The sequence below is a fragment of the Panthera tigris genome, chromosome C1, assembly GCF_018350195.1.
Source record: "Panthera tigris isolate Pti1 chromosome C1, P.tigris_Pti1_mat1.1, whole genome shotgun sequence".
NCBI lineage: Eukaryota > Metazoa > Chordata > Mammalia > Carnivora > Felidae > Panthera > Panthera tigris.
In genome coordinates, this window is record NC_056667.1 from 20,114,492 (window position 1) to 20,133,933 (window position 19,442).

Genomic DNA, 19,442 nt, shown 5'->3' on the forward strand with positions numbered 1-19,442 from the left:
CCCCCCTCCCTGATCCTCCCTTCTTCTGTGAGCCTCTTCCTCTTCCAACACCAGTGCATCCACTAGCCCTCTCCCCTCCCCCCTCTCACTGAGCCCATCATGTTCCCTGAACCGTTCTTCTTGCCCTCACTGGGCCCCTCCCTCCTCCTCCAATGAGCCTGGTCACCGAGCATCCCCCCCTCAATCCTGCCAAGTCCTCCTCCCTTCCTCTTCCTCATGAGTCTGGTGTGCCCTCAGGGACCACTCTCCTCTCTCTGAGCCCCTTCTGAGCTGCCCTCAGGAGCAGAGCTTTCTCACCCTCGAGTCCCCGTCACTCAGTTTAAGGCACCTGAAAACACTTAGAGAACATGGCGGGTCAGGGCATCCATCGTCCTCCTCCACGTGAAGCCCTCCTCCTCAACATCAAGTGAGTGCAGCTCCCCCATCAGCCTCCTGTTCAGCTGGGGCAGTAGTCACTCTGGCTACACCTTTTTGGCAAGTCCTCCCGAGACTGAGGTTTGCTGGGGTTCTTCCTAATCAGTCTCAGGACTGGTTTTTGGCCCCCCAGCCCTTGCTCCCACCCACCACAGAGATCTCCCATCGCTTATGGCACCTTCAAGTGGATGGAAACTGGGGCATGGTCTAGGTGTCTGGGCAAGTGTTTGGAGGCAGTAGGGCAGGGTCACTTCTAGTTCAGGGAAAATGGGCAGGGCTCAGTCCTATCATATTGCCAGGCTGACTAAAGTCCCATTTAAGGAGGATCCTTCAATGCCAGGAGACCCAGGTATCTGAGCTCCCAGATGGCATGAATGGTCAAGTTGGTCCCATTCGGCGGTCCAGATTCAGCGACTGACCTGCAGTGTGACCTTGAGCAAGGCACTGCTGCACCTTCTGGGTCTGTTTCCCCCTCTGTCTCTAGATGTGGGGGTACCTACTACCAGAAGGAGCAAACAGGAGCAAGGGCACAGAAAGAATTTTAAACACCGTGGGGTCAGGGCTCCTTTGAGAAAGCCACACCAGGCTCAGGGGCTGCGTTGTGGTTTGTTTCACAAGCGAAGGGCTTCCTTGGTGGGGGGACAACCCGTCCCGTCTCTACCGGGACGCCAGTCACCCCTCTGCATTAACCTCTCTACCGACCCAGGGAGTTGGAGAAGGGGTCCTGGTGAGACTTGTGGCCCAGACCAGGCAGAACCAGTTCGGTGAAGGGGCGCACGGCCAACAGTTACTGGAAGGAGCACTGAGCAAGGAGCCACGTCTCCTGAGTTCTAGTCCAGACTCCCACTGGCACACACAGTGTGGCCTCAGGCATCCCTCCCCACCATCACGCGCCGGGGACTGGAGTCCATGATTTCTAAGCACCAACTATCAGAGTTTATGACTTAGGGACCAGACCAGAGAAGATGAGGTCCTCTTTACACCCCAAATTTGGGGGGAAGTGGATGGGCACCGGACGCCCCAGCAGGGCAGAGCCGGACGAGGGCCAGGGCCTCGAGGGGTTTGCGCAAAGTCCCGAGCCGCGGGGCCGGGGAGGCGGGTTCAGGCATGCCAGTCTCTGATTGGCTGTGCTGTCCATCGCTCCGCCCCGTGTGCTATAAGATGCACCGGCGCCTGGCGTGGGAGCTGCCGCCGCATCTCTCCCGCGTGCGCGGCGTCCGTCCTCCCCCTCGCGGGGGCAGCTGGCCAGACCAGCGGATCGACGGCCGCAGACCGCCGGGGGGCGGGGGATGCCGGGCTGCCGCATCAGCGCCTGCGGCCCGGGGGCCCAGGAAGGGACGGCGGAACCGGGGTCCCCGCCGCCGCCGCCCCGGGAGCTCCTGTCGTCCCCTCAGCCCCCGCCCCCAACTCCGACCTTGACTCCGACCCCGGCTCAGGTCTCCTCACCGCCCGAAGCGGCCCGGGCGTGGGCGGGCTCGGCGGAGGGGCAGGAGCTACAGCGCTGGCGCCAGGGCGCTAACGTGGGTGCGGGGGGCACCGGGCCGGCAGGGGGCGCGGCGGCGGCGGCGGCGGCGGCGGCGGCGGCGGCGGGAGCGGGGGGCCGCGCGCTGGAGCTGGCCGAAGCGCGGCGGCGACTGCTGGAGGTGGAGGGCCGCCGGCGCCTGGTGTCGGAGCTGGAGAGCCGTGTGCTGCAGCTGCACCGCGTCTTCCTGGCGGCCGAGCTGCGCCTAGCGCACCGCGCCGAGAGCCTGGGCCGCCTGGGCGGCGGCGTGGCGCAGGCCGAGCTCTACCTGGCGGCGCACGGGTCGCGCCTCAAGAAGGGCCCGCGCCGCGGCCGCCGCGGCCGCCCGCCCGCGCTGCTGGCCTCGGCGCTGGGCCTGGGTGGCTGCGTGCCCTGGGGCGCCGGGCGCCTGCGGCGGGGCCACGGCCCCGAGCCCGACTCGCCCTTCCGCCGAAGTCCGCCCCGCGGCCCCGCCTCCCCCCAGCGCTGACCTCAGCGCGGGGACCCCTGGCCACCCCCGACAGGCCATCGCCGAGGTGTCGACCGACGGATCGGGACGTCGGCTGGATGGACGGCGTCACCGACGCGGATGGACAGACTGACGGACCCCAGGAAGAGACAGTCGGGGGGCCAGGGGCCCAGTAAAGGAGGCTGAGGTGCGGTCTTAGCGGCTGGCGCATCTGAGGGGGCGGGGCGGGGTGGTGCAGGGTCCCGATTTCCCTTCCGTGGGGCTTCTGGACCTCCGCTGGGTCCCTAATAAAGCTGTCCATTTTGTTACTGCCTCTCCCAGACCTCCTGGGTTCTGGGGAGTGAGGTGGTAGCACCAAGTCCCCATTATAGAGTTGGAAAAATTGAAGATGCTCAGATTCCAGGAGGGGTTTGCCGGCAAACTTTCACCACTGGGAGCCTGCTGCGCTGACGCAGGCCATCCACCCCTCCCTCCCTACACCCGCGTTGCCTTTCCTGGGTCCTTTGTGGCTGTAAGAAGAGTCTTGCCCTTGAGACTGCTGATTTCTGGCGCCGCCCAGCTCTAGACCTTCGGGGAGGACAGAATAATGAGGTCCCAGGATGCGGTGGGGGCTGGGCCAGCAATGTACCACTAAGTTCTCTCCTAAGCCCGTTTCCCATTTGGGGGGACAGAATCCCAGAGAGATTGAGGATTTGTTCCCATCACACTTAGGCCCTTCCACTTCTAGGAGACAGATCTTTTCTCATGCTCTCAAGCAATTTTGCCAAGTCAAGTACATCTTGACTTCGATAACCTGGGTGGGGTATTTGGTAACTGCTTAAGGCCTTACCTGCTCTCCTAAGGTTCCTCCACCGTCCCCCACCCCCAACCTGTCTCTAAGATGGTTCTGCCAGTCATGGAGCCAGGTGACATCCTTTAACAGGCCCCAAGGGGGTAGGTATGTCATCTACTTCTAGAAGGGGGGGCCTTAAAGGGCCAGACCTGAAATGAGATTGGCTACTATTCTTCCTGTCCACATGCCTATCAGCACCCTGCTCCCCCCTGTCCCCCCTCCGCTGTGAATGGCCAGGCTGCCGTTTTGCTGCTTGGACTGATTGGACTGCAGTCTCCCTTGTTGGTCTGTGAAGTGGTTATCTTCACCTCTGAGAAGGGCTGTAGTGAGGTTAACACAGGGCAGAGGTCATTCTTCCCCCATCAGTCAGAGGAAGGTTTTATCCTTTTAAATCACAGCTAGAAACAAGCACTGCTTTTGCTGGTGGATCTAGGAGCTAATTTAAAGCCCTCATTTTACAGCAAGGTCACGTCCCAGCACTGGACAGAACTAGGTCCCAAGCCTGTGTGTCCTTTCCATAGTGTCTCCTCCCTGCCCGGGGGCAGGGTCTAGAGAGCTGGTGTCCAGCCTATCTACTATGTGACCTAGAACAACTCTGCATCCTCTTTGGACTGGTTTGCTTAGTCCCTCTCTGAACATAGCTGTCCTTCCTCATGTCAGGGCTTGGGAATAGGGAAGAAAGGGTAGGATGAGAATGTCAGAGTCCCTGGAGTCTGGCTTAATCCTAGAGTTTTGAGGGTCAGGTAAACCACTCTCTGAAAGGCAGAGCCCCAGGGGCCCTCACCTGACTCTCAGCCCTTTCTCTCCCTCTCCTCAGGTAGTAAACGTTGGGGCTGGTTTCTAACAGCCAGGCTTTTCCCAAACCCATTCTTGGCTAGGGGAGGGAAGTCCAGGAGGAGGTCTCAGGGAGTCTGAGTGAGCTTGGGGACCAGGAGAGCAGTGAGGGGCCCTGGTGTCCTCTGGCTTCCCCGGAGAGAGGGAGAACCTTCTGAAGTTACTCCGTTCATTCAGGGTCTAGAGGCCCAGAGAAGACAAGGACTTCCTGGAGGTGACACAGGAGCTCAGGCTGCAGCACTGGGCTACAGCCAGGACTGTTTGTTTTCTGGGCTGCACAGGAAAGGGGCACTTGGTCCAGAGAAGCTTTTAGCTAATTGTGTAAAGTGCTCTGTGCCATCACAGCGTTGCCTTCTCTGGGATTTATTGGTAATCAGCTTTGTCCTGATTTGGAGGCGGTGGGGGGTGAGGCATTAGAGGTGGTTCTTGCTGGAGAAAGTGATGTGTGTGTGTGTGGGAGATAGAGATTGGTCCTAGTGTCACTGGCAGCTCTGGTCCTCTCCCCCCTCCCAGATGTCCCACTGCTCACCAAAGGCCTTTGCCCTGGGCACACAGTACTCAGTGACTTGAACCCCAGCTCTTGGTTCAGGACTCCACCCAGGGTTCCTCAGCCAACTAATAAAAATCACTTCCCCACCCCTGTCTGGCCCACCCAACCCCCTCTAGGAGCCTCCATTTTCTCCTCAGTCAACAAACATTAATATCTACTCAGTCCAGGAGCTCAAGAAGGAGCAGTGAATCAGAGTGTCTCTGCTTTTAAGGGCTTGTGTTTCCCAGCCCTCGTCTAGGCAGCCTTCCCTGGCAGTCACCATCCCAGGGAACCCTCTGGGGCTGGGCAATTTGTGTTGTTGGAGGGCTATATTTATACCTTCACAAATAACTATAGCTCCTGGTCCGATGACTGACCCCGCTCTGCCCCAACTTTTTGAACACTTTTGTTGATGGCTCTAGCCCTGAGGATCTTGAGAGACTCGTGCATTGAGAACATCGATGGCTAGCCGTGAATCTGGAATCTCAGCAAAGGGAAATGAGAACAGGAATCTTTCTTTAGGCCAGTGTTTGGGCTGGGAGATGAGTTCAAGGTTCTAAGTCAGAATTTGCCCTTTCCCTGGATAAGCCCCCTTCCCTCTCTAGGGATCCCTAGCCAAGTGAGGGCGTTTCTGGGAGGCGCCACCAGAGGGCAGTGTGGGGCTGCTTCCCCGGGCGTGGGGGCGTGGCCTGAAGCAGGCTCTATCCCCACGGTCGCCGCCCCCGACTAGCCCCTTTTCTGCCTTGCAGGGTGCAAGGGGGCCTTCTTTGGCCTTGAGTTTTAAGGGTCTGGCAGACCGAGCGGGTCGTGGCGGTCATTTAGAGAAGGGGCGTACGGTTGGGCCTCCGGTTGGGCCCAGCCCCGGACCTCAGGGGAAGGTTCATCAAGAGAGACTGTCCTGGAAAAAGAGGTTGCCCCTGTTGGTGTTCACCGTCTGAGTGAAAGGCTGGAGTCATTTCGCTCCTCACAGATTTGGTACACCCTGGGGCCGTCTGGGGACCAGGGTGGCTTCCTAGAGATTCGGCATAAACAACAGGTCACAGCCGAGGTGCCTCCAAGCCTGCAGTTCCCCTCACCTGCCAGGCCCCCAGAGAAAATTCAGCCGCCCAGTCTTCTCAGAGATAAAAGAGAGGCTCCCTGCTTTACAGCCTGGGGGAGGAGGCATTTGGGAAAGCTGGGAGATCCCCAGACTATTTCTTCCCCCATTAGTACCTGACGAACCCTGGCCAGGAGTGATAGGGGAAGAGAATCCTTGGTTCCTGAGTATTTTAACCACCTCCTCCGTGCTAGGCACTTTACCTTCTATCCATTTCAGTCCTCCCAACCACTCCGCAAAGGGGAGTAGCTGGGAAAAGCACAACCATTTCCGTGGTTGAGGAAACTGAGGACGAGGTAGGGCAGAGGACTTACCCAAGGAGTAGAACCTGCAAACGAGGGGTCCTTTAAACACTAGGCTACCGGCTTTCATTTACCAGGCTAATGAGGGCTCCATTTGACGGTGGGGGATCTGGGCTCTTACCCTTTAAGTCTGGGTACATTGGCCTCTGGTCCTTGGATCTGGGAGGGGTGTGATGAGATGCTGGAAATGTGGCAGAAGGTGCACCCCCCCACCCCAATCATCTCCACCAAGTTCTGGGGCACACCCCTCCCCCCAGGCACCCCTGGGAAGCTGGCTCCCCACCCTGGTTGTCTGGGCTCCGGGGGTGAGTCAGGCTGAGTCAGCATACCTGGCTTCAGGCAAGGGCAGGCCAGCGATGCTCAGGGCCTGGGCTTGCCTTGGAGGGCTACCTCCTCTCCCTGCACACCTGGGATGTTTGGTGCCAAGGAGAGCAAAGGGCCTGGGATGGCAGAGGAGGAGGACAACAGTCTCCATGGTGGGGCAGAAAGTGCCCCAAGCTTGGAACAAGACAGATGTGGGATTCAGTGCTTGCCTGTAACTTTTCCACCGGAAGACCTTGGGCAAATGACTCCCCTTCTCCGAGCCAGTTTCTTGTGCGTGTCTGTGTTACTGGGGAGCTGGGGAGGAGATAACCCCAGACTATTAAATGAGAGGTCACACAAAGCACAAAGTGGAGATTTGTAAATGTTTGAGTGGGCCAATCTACCTAGCCCAGGAGAGGCTGCTAGGACAGAGCCCCCAGGCAGTGTGGGCCTTTGCTTCTCCAGAGCATCGCCATATCAGGAATCCCTGGAACGATCCCCCTTCTCCCCCCCACTTGTTGGTCCTAGGGAACTCCATAAGGGGAGAGGTGGAGGCAGGGAAGGCTTTTCTTCCCAGGAACATTCCATTCTAGCTGCTCAGACCAGTGGGGATCCCAGCCAAGGACAAAGGCCCAAGGGAACCTCTCCTTACCCCAGGAGCCCCCATCTCTTCCTGGACAGGAGCCAGTGGAGCCCTGTCCCGGAATAGTGTCCTGTACCTTCTCTCCACAATGGCCCCTCTCGAGGCAAATGTTGAAGGGTTTGGGTGGGGCTGGGTGGCTTTGGGAAGGAGGTAATTAAAGCTCTTGACATTATTCTTTCCAGCTCCTCCCAGTTCCTCAGAGCCTCTACTGTATGCATCTGGACTCCTGGATTCTGCTCCTTCCCTGGGCACTTCCTTCAGGAAGACGTCTCACAACCTTACACAACCGAATTGATCCCACACAACCTTGGCACCGTCCTTACTTTACAGGAGCCTTGCACTTAACAGTGGCAAGGTGCTCAATTCTGGGGAAGGTGCCTGTTCTCTTGAGTTTCCTTATATAATCTGCATTTGACTTTGGCCGACACCGTATGATTGGAAATGTTACAACAGGTCCTCTGAGGTGCAATCAGATTATTTAAGAAAGGAGCAAACGTTTCCACTGTGAAAATGAAAAGGATTTCTTTTAAGAAATAGTCACCGTTCCTAAGTCGCGGTGCAGCTGGGGTCCCCGTTTTGGTCGATGCCATCGCTTCTCAGTCTGACAAAGCTGGGAGGCCTGCGTGATGGGAAACGTTCTGAGAAATCCCTTGTTCCCTCACCCGCTGTCCTTGCCCTCTCCGACTAGGGGTGTGCCTGTGGCCTCTCAGAAAGATGATAAGTTGCTGGCTTGGGCGGGGGGCACCTCTTTCTCAGGAAGGGGCGGTGTTAACATAAAAATCCTAAGCAAAGTTTTAAATGAAAAATGGGAGCATATTTATTCAAGTATCCTGATAATAGAAGGAAGGGGGGGAGCATACTTACGACCAAGAACTTGTAGAATTCGGCAAAATGAATGTATATTGAATCAATCCCCTGATTTATACATTCAGGAAGAATAAATTTCAATAACGTGAGACAGAGGCATGTGGTTTTGAGGTTCACTTTGCAGGTGTCCTTGCCGCCTTTCCTTTGGTGTGTCTGTCACATAACACCTTCTGCTTAGTTTCTGTTGGCAACCTGGCCCTGGTGACTGATTTGCAGACTGCTTTCCCCCTTGATCTGGCTCAGAGCTCACCCTCTCCAGGATGTCTCCCCTGATTAAGGATGTGACGAGGAAGCTCGGGGCTGGGCGTGCACGTGTGAGACTGTGCGTGACACCGAGGAGGTTGTGCACATTTGTGATAACATGGCAGCATGACAATCCATGGAGGATCGCGTGTGACTGTGCTAGCGACAACAGGGACCCGTTTGTCAGGGCCCCAGCAGGAGACAGGGCACACTCAAACTGGAATGAGACTTTAAAAGGGGTTATTTCCAGAAATGTGGGCCGGGCTTAAGAAACTAACCAACGACAGTGCCGCTCTCTCAGGCTAGCAACAGTGGGGAGCCTTTACAAGGGGACAGGAAAGGGAGGGTGCAGGTGTGTGGAGAAGGCCCCTGACAGGAACAGTGGCCTTTGGTTGAGAAATGTAGCCAACCATGGCAACCTGGTGGGGGAGGGAACAGGCGGAATAAACATCCCATTCTCCTCCTCCTTTCAGTGCTGGGGTCTCTCATTGGCTGAACCAACAGGAAGGCTGAGAACAAGGGAGCCATTGACCCACAGTCCATAGAGGTCAGCCTCCCAGGGCACCAAGCACCAAGGGTGGAGAGTGGGACTGGAGGGGCCAACACATCATGTCACTGCCTGGGGGCATGTCTTCTGTTCCCCAAAGTTCACAGCAATGCGTCTCCCCGCTCTGGAGCTCCCCCACCCACCGTGGGTCATAAGAGGTGGGTGGACTGCTTCTTGGTGAGCACTGTGGGGCTGGGGGGTGGGGCTTTCCTCCCTCCACCTTCCCCTCTCTGGCTGTGATTCCCAGTTCTTGACTCCTGCCTACCCTGGCATCTTAGATGGTTCCAGGAACTGTCCCGGAGAGAACAATGCCAACCACTGAGTCACTGTTTTTCTCACACCCAGAAACACGGCACCACCCCCAAACACACCCACAGGCGCACCTGCTGCCACCATGGGCCTCTGACATAGTCACCGCAAGTCATGGCTGGTGTCATGTACATCAAGAAAACGTACATCTTGGCACACTGCTGCCCTGCCATGGTCCTACATAAAATGGCAAATGCACAGTAATGCAAACTATCACATGCTAACGATGCCCCATCACGCAAATGTACAGGAGACATACTGTCACGCTCATCCACGTGAAATCAGAGCGAAGGGGCGGGAGAGTGTGGGGGTTAACAGCAATGGCTCTGGAGTCAGCCACACCTCTTTGACCTCTCTGGCACCAGCTTCCTTGCCTGTAAACGTGGAGATAATGATTGCTCTTCCCTCGAGAATGAAACGAGAGGTAGTGACCGCGAAGGCTGTAGCACAGTGCCCGGCCTGGAGTAAAGACTCTAGCAGTGGAAGCTGTTATTGGGAACTCCTGGCTCACATTCTCCCACATCTCACGCCCATGCATGTTGCAGACCAGCAGCAGCGAGCACACGCCTGTGCAAGGCCAGCCAGACACCCTCAGGCACACGTGCCCTCCCCCAGACACGCCTGCTGGGAGCATGTGCACATTGACAAATTCCCTCGGCCTGGAAGCTCTTTCCCCAGACATCTGCCTAGCTTGCTATCCATTGCCTTTAAGTGTTCAATCAAATGTCACCCTTTCGATGAGGTCCATCCTGACTTTTTAAAACCACATACCCCAGCACTCCCAATCCCTTACCCTGCTGTGTACTTTAAGCATATTGACCTTCTAAGAAGATATAATTTAGTTTATTTTCTGTCCACCCTATTCGAGTATAATCTTCATGAGAGTAGGGAATCTTGCTTGGTCTTTTGGGTGCTGATGTATTCCAACTCCTGTAGGGGTCGCTGGCACACGATGGGCTGAATGCCGTGTGTACACTTACTGTGGGTCTCTAGCTTTCTCACCCTCTGAAACAAGCACATCTGGGTGAACCCCAGTGCCCACCCCAACAAGCTAAGCCTGTGTGCTTACACATGCCCAACTCAGGAGCTGGGATAAACTTAATCTCTCCTAGGCCCCTAGTTGGGTGGGCACAGCCAAGGTGGGGGGGGGGCGCTATTTTCAGTCACCAAGCCAAGAAAGTGTTTCCACTCACCCTTCCGGCCTTTTTGAGCCCCGCAGAGACTTAGTGAGCCGGTGAGTTGGCTGGGCTCACCCAGGTCACCTGGGGCCTCCTCTGAGGCCTTGTTTTTTTCACCCTGACTAGAACCTCAAGCCATCACTTCAGAAACCACTAATGAGGTTGTCTGTGTTAAGGGCTTTGCAATCCTTGGATCAAAGAGGCTGGGTAAACAGTGGGCAGCGTCCAGGCCAGTGACTGGCTGATGCCCTGAGGGAATAGCTCCCTGAGAGCGTGCAGCTGCCACTCATTGCTGGACAGCCTGGCATGGCCCCAGCTGGGTTTGGGAAGAAGAGACCCTGCCCCTCTTAGGGGACCTATTTAGAGCAGACCAGAGTGTGCCCATCAGCCCTTGGGAATAAGAGAGGGAGCCAGAGGATAGAACCTCCCCTTGAGGTAGGGAGGCTGAACCTGGGCTCTGGCTCTGGGCGACGCTAGAAGTCCCCCAGGCTTAGCTGCCACTACTGAACAGGTCTCCAATTCAGATTCATCCCGCTTGTCCTCCACCTGCTTCCGAGTGGGTGGGCAGAGCTGGGGTCAAGCAGCCCGGAGCACTGGAGTGTAAGGCCAAGTCCGGGGTCATTAGGACTCTAGGTAGGAAAACACTGCAATGTTTACTCTTTCACAAGAGACCTGCTGTGGCAATTTGCAGGTACAAGTCACACGTGAGACACGAGCCCCCAGCACAGTTTTCCAGCTGGGGCTGGTATGGAGAGGAGGCGAAACCCCCCAGCTACAGCCAGGACTCAGACACCAGGGTACCCGAATGTCCCTGCCCTCAGTGCAAGCCAGATGCAGGCTGGAAGTGGCAGCCATAGCCCCCACAGCCATGGAAGGTCATTCTCCCAAGAGAAAGCATGGTGCTAGGCTTAGTGTAGACAATCTTTATTGGCAGGTGTTCAGAGTGCAAAATGGTGACAAATCCAGAGGGATCGGAAAGGGGGTGGGGCATGGTTCCCCTTCCTCCAAGTGGGGACCCATAACCAGGCCAGTGGGGGAGAGCACTTGGCTGTGGCCTCTTTGGGTCCAGCACCCTTCGGAGAACAAGCTCCCAGGCAGGAGGGATCCTTACAACACATGGGAAGGGAACAACACCCCAGAGGGGACCTGGAGTGTGTCCCACCCCCCCCCCCTTCCCCCAGCGGCCTAGCTCCTGCCCACTGCACACCTTGACAGCTTGGGGTGGGGGTGTTTGGGGACTGGGCTAAACCTATCCCTCTGCAAACCCAGGTATCTGCGTCGTGCCTCAGTTTTCCTCCTCCCGGTGATTAGCCAGGTTGGATGGCCAGGCCTTGTTAGGGGTCCGGCCCAACCCGAAGTGAGTAGTTCACATACCATACCATATTTTGGTCATTGTGTGGGCTGCAGGGATCACTGTGGGCTGGCCGTAGCCGAAAAGACCCTTTTTAGGCCACGGAAACCAACCCAAGACCTTCCTAGGCCGCAGAAATCTACCTAAGACGATGAGCATGGAGGCTATCGCCCCAAACATGCTTCGTGTCCTGAGCGCAATTGGCCCCCAAGACAAAACAGCCCCTGCACCCCACAACCATGCTGGTCCAAAAGTGTGGTTCTGTCTACCAAGAACCCCAGCTTGGCCTTAAGCCCACGGGGGCCTCACTCGGGGATGAGTGGGGGTCTCTTCTGTTTAGTAGGAGGCCCAACCCTGCAGCGGTGCGGGGCCACTTGACAGCGGCCGCCTGTCTCTGGTCACCTCCTCTCCACACTCCGGGAGGCCCCACTCCCTCAGGGAAGGCCCAGTCCCTTGTGGCGAGGGTCTGAGTCAGTTACAAGGCAGCCAGGTGGGATAGGAGTGGGCCCGAGCCAGCAGAGGCTGCACAGGAGTCACGTAGTAACTGACAGTGGCAGGCACAACCCCGTCGGGGCCCGGGGGGCGCCAGGCCAGGGCGGCCGCAGCGGCGGGGCCCTGCTCAGCCAGCGCCTGGAGCGCCAGCGTGGCGATGAGGTCCAGCGTCTGGCGACGCTCGTGGCTCATGAGGCACACGGTGCTCTCGTTGACCACCCGGTGCAGCGTCACCAGGCAGGCGTAGCGGCGGGCTGAGTCGGCCCCGCTGAAATGAGCCTCCAGGTAGCGCTCCAGCGTGCGCTGCTGCTCCGCCAGGTCTGGGAAGTCGATGAAGAAGCGGGAGCACATGTAGCGCTGCAGGGCGCGCACGTCGGTGCTGGGCCGCGGCCTGAAGCCCCGCACCAGGAGGTGGCAGTACTTGAGGAGGCCGCCACCGCGGATCTCCTCGGGGCTGCGCGTGGCGATGACGCGGTGCCGCAGGTGGTCCAGCGCCTCGGCAAAGTCCCCGTACAAGCTCTCACCTGTCACCGTTGGGTGGAAGGCCTCAGACATGGGCGTAGACGAGCACTGGCCAAAGAGAAGCAGGGAGTCCAGGATGATCTGGAAGGAGTCCACACTGAACTCAAACTGGCGCCGGACCGAGTCCACGAACTTTAGCTCCACGTTCTTGCCGCTCTTGTTGGACAACGAGATGAGGCTCCAGCGGTCCGTGTCCGTGCACACTTTCACCAGCTTCTGCACGTACGCCTCCTTGAGCGTCAGGGGCGTGATCTTGGCCCGGCTCACCCCGGCCGGCAGGAAGTCCAGCAGGCAGGCCAGCACCACCTCCTTGGTCAGCTGGAAGGACGCCTCGCTGCGCAGGTCCACGCGGAACACCAGGTCTAGGTCCTTGTAGCCCAGGCCACTCTCAGGGTGCAGCACATGGCTGGCAGCCGAGCCGTGCAATCGCACACCGTGCACGCGCAGTCCCCGTTCCTCTAGGCTGCTGCGGACCACCTGCGGGGGAGACAGCGGGAGGGAGAGGTGGCGGGAGTCTGGGCCCCCCCGGGGGTCCACCACCGGCTTCCCCGTGATAATCACGCCAACATCAACCGTGTTGACCCCGTACCAGCTGTCGTGCCTTTGGAAAGCCATTTAACCCTCTCGACTTTGATTTCCTAATCTGGAGTATGACTTGTTTAGAGGAAAGACTCAGAAGGAATAGCACCGATGATAGCAGACGCGTAGAATTGACTAAATACCAGGTCCCGGTCTAAGCACTTTATACGTTAGGCTATAAACGTGCATAATTCTCAACTACCTGCCCTATGAGGTAGATACGATGAATGCCATTTTGCAGATGGAGAAATAGAAGCACAGAGGGGCCAAGTAATTTGCCCAGGGTCACGCAGCTGGTGAATTAAACTCAGTGCAGGTCTTAACCACTGTGCGATTCTACCTCTCCAAAACTGCAAGTAAAACACTTTGTTTTGTGCCAGGCATGATGCTAACTGTTCAAATGTGTTGGGAACGTAATTCCCATTCACCCACATTACTACATTAACCCTGACAATGATCCTGTATTTGGGCATTAGTATCCCAATTCACAGATGGGGGACCTGAGGCACAGAGAGGTTAAGACTCGTGTCAAGGTCAGAGAGTAGAGCCCAGGTCAGTTGGATTCTCCAGTCCATGCATGCTCTTTTGGCTATGACACACACACTCATCTAAACTCATCTTTACAAGGACCCTGTGAAGCACATGTTACACCTGTTTTAGAGATGAGGAAACTGAGGCTTACGGGGGCGAGAGGGGGCTAAGGTTCAGAGAGGGCGTCATTTAGAAGTGGCAGGGCTGGAAGTTAAAACTCAGGCACTTTCTGCTCTTGAGACAGGAGGTGGGTGATCATCTCGGGAAGCGCTCGGCACCCAGCCCAAGTAGGAAGAGGGGTAGCAGACCCCATCTGCTGACGCAGGAACACCACAGGCAATCTCGGGTCTGTTCCTTTGGCCAGAGGCATCTCTCTGGGCCTAGGACAGTGCGGGGAGAAGAAAGAAGCTGGGCCCAGACATTCGGTTTTCTTAGCAACCCAGAGGACTCACACACCATCCTGAAAGTGACCAGGCAGCATTCCTGTCCTGAGTGATTCTGCAACCCCGCCTTGCTGCCAAGTCAGCGCCCAGCACTGGGCTGGGCTGCCCTCCTCGCTTCTCAGGGAATTACCGCAAAGAATGCACTTAAGTGCTGAGGAGGCAAGCTGCAGTGGGGCAATCTGAGGCGGGCGGCTCCCTCCAGGAAGGCTTCCGGGAGGAGGACCCTGACTGGGGGAAGGTACTGTAATGGCTATGGGGATAAGCAACTGGCCATCAGGAACATGGAGGGGAGGAGCTTGGGGCGGGGTGGGGAATATCAGGCACCTGTTGAATGCCTGGACCTTCTCAGCAGAATCTACAGGGGATAGGTCTTTATGCTCTCCAAGTTATGGATGGGGAAACCAAGGCTCACAGGAGTGTAGTCATCTGCCCAAGATCATTTAGAGGCACCTTCAAATCCAGGTGTGGCTGACTCTCATCGTATCACATTGCCATCCCAGGGTTTAGAAGGAGCAGAGACCATAACCCAGGGTTCTAATCCTCCCTGTCTTTCAAAATTTCAGAGTGAGGGTGACCGTCCAGTCACTGAAGCTCAGAGCCAGGGTAGTTAGGAACAGGAAGGTGGGGTTTGGGAGATGCCTTGGCCAGACAGACTGGGGAAGCTGGAAGTAAGGGGCCAGTTGCTACAGTCTAGCCTGTGGGACTTGTAACCCAGAGCCTGACAGCCGTGCCCCTGCAGGGCCAAGGAGGGAAGCAGGCAAGACCTTGTCCCAAGGACGCTGCCAGACTTGCAGAGCAGACCAGCCCCCTCCCCAGGTCCTAACAGAGCTGACTGCGCCTTACTCAGTGCCAGCTCCTGCTCCCAGGCTGATGCTCACCCCAGGGCATGGCATCTGGCCTGGTGAGGAGGTAGCAATACCCTTGTTAAATCTCCTGTGTCAGCCAGCCAGCAGCTGTTGTCTCTCTCTCCCAGGTGTGACTACAGCCAGCTTGGCAGGCGGACCCCAGATACCGCCACACCCAAAGACTGCAGGGCAGCTTGGAACCTCCTGAATCAGACTTTCCAGCCACGAAGGGGGCAGCGGTTGCACCCTCCTTTCTCCTGTGCCAAGGGCCTCTCCAGAACCACTCTGCTCCTGGGCCGCTGCCAAGACCTACAGGGGGACTATAGGTGCTGTCAGCCAGCAGGCTTGCCACACTTGACTCTGGAGCTGCCTGATGCAGGCCCTCTGGCTGCAGCTGGAGAGATCAGATTGCCTCCTTCAATTCCCTGGGCCCAGAGAGGGCAAAGGACTTATCCAAGGTCACACAGCCAATAAATAGCTGAGCTTAATTAGAACCGGGCCTCCCAGAGCTATGGGCAGGGGGGCCTCCTACAGGAGAATGGGTCCCTCTAGCTCAGGTACAAGCAGGAATAGCATCTCTAACTGCTCAGATCGCTGCCGTAGGCAACGTCTTGGGAGGGGGGGGGTACAGAGGGAGAAAGGTTCTGGTTCTTGAACCGTGGACAGCCAGCATCCCCCATTACACACACCCAACACCCCTCCTCTACTCCCCCCACCTGGAGCACCTCCCACTTCCATTCACAGCCAGCACGGATGGCCCCCATCCCCACACACACCAAGCCCATTACCACCCCCTCATACACATGCAGCACCTCCCACCACACATATATATTCCAATAGTTTGTGAAGCTGCCAGCTGCTGATTCCCACCAGGAGATGGACGTCGTTCCCTGTGGATGCGATTGTGCAGGCAGGTGAAGGTCCCTGTTCCTTTTGGATTCTGAAACCTGAAAGGGTGTTGGGAGAGTAGTCCAACCCATCCCATTGGACAGATGGGGACACTGGGCCCAGCAAAACTGATAACAGTCCAGGCCCTGACGCCAGATGTCCAGCCTCCTGGTGCAGCTCTGAAGTCTCCCCTGCCTCTCCCCACGCCAGCTAGTAGCTCCCTGTTCTGTGATATCTTTGACCCTAGTCTAGGAGAACACTGTACTATTATTGCCCTGTAAAGTCAGCTCCTTTTGGCCTGCAGTCCCCCCACCTGGCAGGGAGCATCTCAAAGGCAGAGAAGTGCTCCCAGAGGTCCCAGTCATATCCATGGCCCTAGTGTCCTGAATAGGGCTTGACACAGAGCAGGCACCAGTTAAGGCAGTTTGGCAGGGACTTCCCCTCCAGAGCACATCTCATCCCTGCAGAGCGGTGTTTCTGCACTGGGCTCTGCCTTCCCCCATGTCTGGGACAACAGTCCTGGAGATACGGTAGTTGGGGCCCCAAGGTTGACCTGAGAGTCCTAAGGAAAAAAGAAACCCTCAACTGGTTTTTCCTAATTACCCCATGACAGCCGGCAGCAGAGGAATGCCTCAGTGAGCACCACTGGGGCTTTGGGTGAGTCAGCCCTGGGGAATCTGCCCCCACCCCCTCCCATTCCCTGGAAGGGAGGGCGAGGTAATCCCCTAGCCTACAACCCTCCTCCTCAGTGGAAGCAATTGGAGGCAGGGGAGTGGCCTGCTTCACTAGCTTCTATGGATAACTCCAGCAAAGGAAAGTCTGTCTACTGGCAGGAATACCCAGGAATTGTGGCTGGATTTTCTGGTCTCCATCAGAAGACTTCCCTAAGACTCAGAAGTTGAGTCTTAGGAGCTGGGGAAGGGGTTGGAAACCTTGAACCTGCAGCAGGCGGCTCCCAAGAAGACTTATGATTCTCTTGGTTTGATTTTCACTTCTTTAGGTAGTCTTAGGCAGCTCACTGCCCCTTTTGGAACCTCCGCTTCCCCAGCCACAAAATGGGCACAGTAATTACCATATTCTGGCATTTCAGAGTATGACAGCACCTAGGTTACACAAATGGAAGAGTAATTTTAGGGGTGCTGAAAAGTTAGGTAAAGGGAAAAAGGAGTCTGAGGATGGGGAGAGGGGTTGCCAGAATTCTCTTTTCCTGTTCTTCAGGAGGCAGGGTCAGCCTTCATTTCCAACTTTGGGGAAGAGGAGAGACACCTAAACTGGACACCTGACGTTGCCTTTCGGCATGCAGCCACCAGGTCCAGCGTGGTGCTTAATCTCCTCCTGCCACAACCCCAGTTGAGAGGCAGGGAGTCCTTATTGGGATTTCTTGGCTTTTCCACTTAGCCACGGGGCTCTTGAGCCAAGAGCTGTGGGAGCACAGGACAAAGTCTGACCCTAGGACCTTGAGAGAGGGAAGGGGTGTGGGGGTGGTGAGGCCCAGCCATGACGATTTGGGGGTGAAAAAACCCCGATTTTGAACACCTACCCATTCAGGGCTGCCTGGTATCTCTTGTCTGAGGAGGCAGATCTGTTCACCCGCCACTCCTCTCCCTACCCCCCCTTCCCGCAGCCAAGTCCCTCCCCATTCTCCTCCCATTTCCTAGCTAAGGCAAGGGTGAACGGTTCGATCGGGCTCTCCAGAGGCGGGGGAAGGGAGAGCCAAGTGGGGAGGGCGCATGGTCTACTATCCATACGCTGTGCGATTTTGTTACAGTCCCTGTGCCTCTTTAAGCCTCAGGTTCCCTAGCTGTCTAGCGAACCGAACAGACTCTGGGTGCCTTCCAGCACAAGAACCTCAGGCTGGAGACCCCATAATCCCTCCCAGTGCCCTCTCACCTGCACAATCTGCCGGGGCTGCACGCTCAGAGTAGGGAAGTTGCCGCGCCCATGAATGGGAATCGGTTCGCTCAGGAGCGCATCCAGTCGCTTCACCTGTGGCCAGCCTAGCCCACTTAGGTGCCGTCCGAGGGAGGCCGATGAGGCCTTCGGGTCGGGGCCGCCGCCTGCCGGGGCGGCCGTGGCCACCTCCGAGGCCGCAGCCGTCCCCACCTGCGCAGTTGCCTGGTCCGGGCTCTCAGCTCCACTCTCCGACGGCATCATTAGCCCGGCCCCGGGCCCCGACGGCAGAAACCGGGGGGTGGCTAAGGGGAGAAGGGCAGGGAGAGCGGCTGGGCCGGGGCCAAGGCGAGGGGCGCGGCTGCAGGGACTGGGAGGCAGCGACGGCGAGGCAAACCCAGGGCACACCTCCGACGGCGACGACCAACCGACCCTAGAGCCCGTAGCCCAGCGCCCAGCGGACTCTTATAGGCCGCGGGCGACATGTCTATTGGTCCAGACAGCTGTCACACAGTGGGAGCGCCCCGCCTCCCTGCGCCTCTGCCATTGGTCAGCAGCGCTTTGCACCTTGGTCACTCGTCGCTAGGGAGATTCCGATTGGCTGGGTGGCATGCCCCTGCCCCGCCCACCTGAACGGGCTGAATTCCCTCCTTTGGTCCCTAAAGACCTTCTGTTTTCAGTGATTGGCCCGGGCCGGGGCGGGCCTAGACTTAAAGGGACTGCGCCCTCCAGGGGCAGGCGGGAGGGAAGTGACCTGTGTGGAGTTTGTAGCGGAGTTGGACCACTAAAAAATTCCAGGGTTCTTTTTGGCGCTGGAAGGAATTTAGAAGGCCCCTGGCCTGGTCCTGGTCATCTGCTATTTTCAGAAGCCCAGAGAGATTGCGCCACTTGTTCGACTCCACACAGCGCTCCTCCTGCTCTTCCAGAGTTGAAGAAAGGTAACGAACTCTGTGTGTACTAAGGTAGATATTACTTAATGCACTCTTGATTGGCCCTTGCCAACCACAGCCTGGCTAGCGTTAACACTCCCATTGAAGGGAGGGGAAACCGGCTCAGAGAGGGGGCGTGACTCCCTCAAAGTTACAGAGCAAATGAGTTGGGGCCCTGGAGCTGAATCGGGGCTATAGAATCTGTGGCGCATGCTCTTTCCATTACACTTGTGCAGACCCAGGGCCTTTACGGGGCTAGAGGATGAACAGCAGCTGCAAATGGGGGGTTGGCTTTCCTGACCCAGCGTCTTGGGCTCCTCTGCACCGTCTTCTGGTAGGGGCTTCCTGAGCAGCTGGTGGAAGTCTTTCGTGCCAGCCTCTTCTCAGCCTTATCAGGTCCTGTGTGCCCCCAGGCAAGTCACTACCCTCTCTGAGCCCGTTTCTTTATCTGTCCCAGAGAAGATGTTAAATAAATATTTTTTAAATTTTGATTTATTTATGGTTGCCAAAACATTTTCGTATATTCTGCTGAAATAATATATTTACATGCTTTTCTTTCCCACTTTACAGAGCCTAGAGGGATGAGGCTTATTCCTTTCTTTTCTTTCTTTTTTTTTTTTTTAGATTTTTAAAAAATGTTTATTTATTTTTGAGAGAGAGAGCGAGCGAGCAGGGGTTCCAGGCTCTGAGCTGTCAGTACAGAGCCTGATGCGGGGCTCGAACTCATGGACTGTGAGATCATGACCTGAGCCGAAGTCAGATGCTTAACCGACTGAGCCACCCAGGCACCCCCTCATTGTTATTTTTAAATTCATCTTTTCTTCTGATTTTAAAATATGTACCTGTGGCAATATTTCACTACAATGTTTTCTCTTAGATTAAATATCATTCTCCTAACACTCTCC

At 56.8% G+C, this 19,442-nt stretch overlaps 2 protein-coding genes across 3 annotated transcripts; one reads left to right on the plus strand and one right to left on the minus strand.

Moving 5' to 3' along the window:
• Positions 1-1,573: 1,573 nt before the first annotated feature.
• On the plus strand, positions 1,574-7,885 carry TRNP1 (TMF1 regulated nuclear protein 1). Of its 2 annotated transcripts, none has more exons than XM_042997255.1 (2): positions 1,574-2,571; positions 7,106-7,885. In XM_042997255.1, exon 1 carries the CDS (start codon positions 1,704-1,706, stop codon positions 2,403-2,405), a length of 702 nt encoding a protein of 233 aa, XP_042853189.1. In that variant the 5' UTR covers positions 1,574-1,703; the 3' UTR covers positions 2,406-2,571; positions 7,106-7,885. The 2 variants fall into 2 exon arrangements, 1 of the variants encoding a protein (XP_042853189.1); XR_006221453.1 differs by lacking the exon at positions 1,574-2,571 and adding an exon at positions 5,291-5,554.
• A 3,090-nt stretch (positions 7,886-10,975) lies between these two features.
• Positions 10,976-18,092, minus strand: TENT5B (terminal nucleotidyltransferase 5B). The gene is made up of 2 exons (XM_042996672.1): positions 17,609-18,092; positions 10,976-12,909 (listed from the first exon to the last, which is right to left on the minus strand). The coding sequence occupies exons 1-2, from the start codon at positions 17,870-17,872 to the stop codon at positions 11,890-11,892; spliced, it is 1,284 nt and encodes a 427-aa protein (XP_042852606.1). The 5' UTR covers positions 17,873-18,092; the 3' UTR covers positions 10,976-11,889.
• Between the last annotated feature and the right edge of the window lie 1,350 nt (positions 18,093-19,442).

Bases quoted from the DNA above. Each gene is read 5' to 3' on its own strand.
- TENT5B (XM_042996672.1), bottom strand. From the start codon at position 17,872: ATGATGCCGTCGGAGAGTGGAGCTGAGAGCCCGGACCAGGCAACTGCG. The intron at 12,910-17,608 runs GTGAGAGGGCAC...TCTCCCCCGCAG, and splicing joins AGCCCCGGCAGATTGTGCAG to GTGGTCCGCAGCAGCCTAGA.
- TRNP1 (XM_042997255.1), top strand. From the start codon at position 1,704: ATGCCGGGCTGCCGCATCAGCGCCTGCGGCCCGGGGGCCCAGGAAGGG.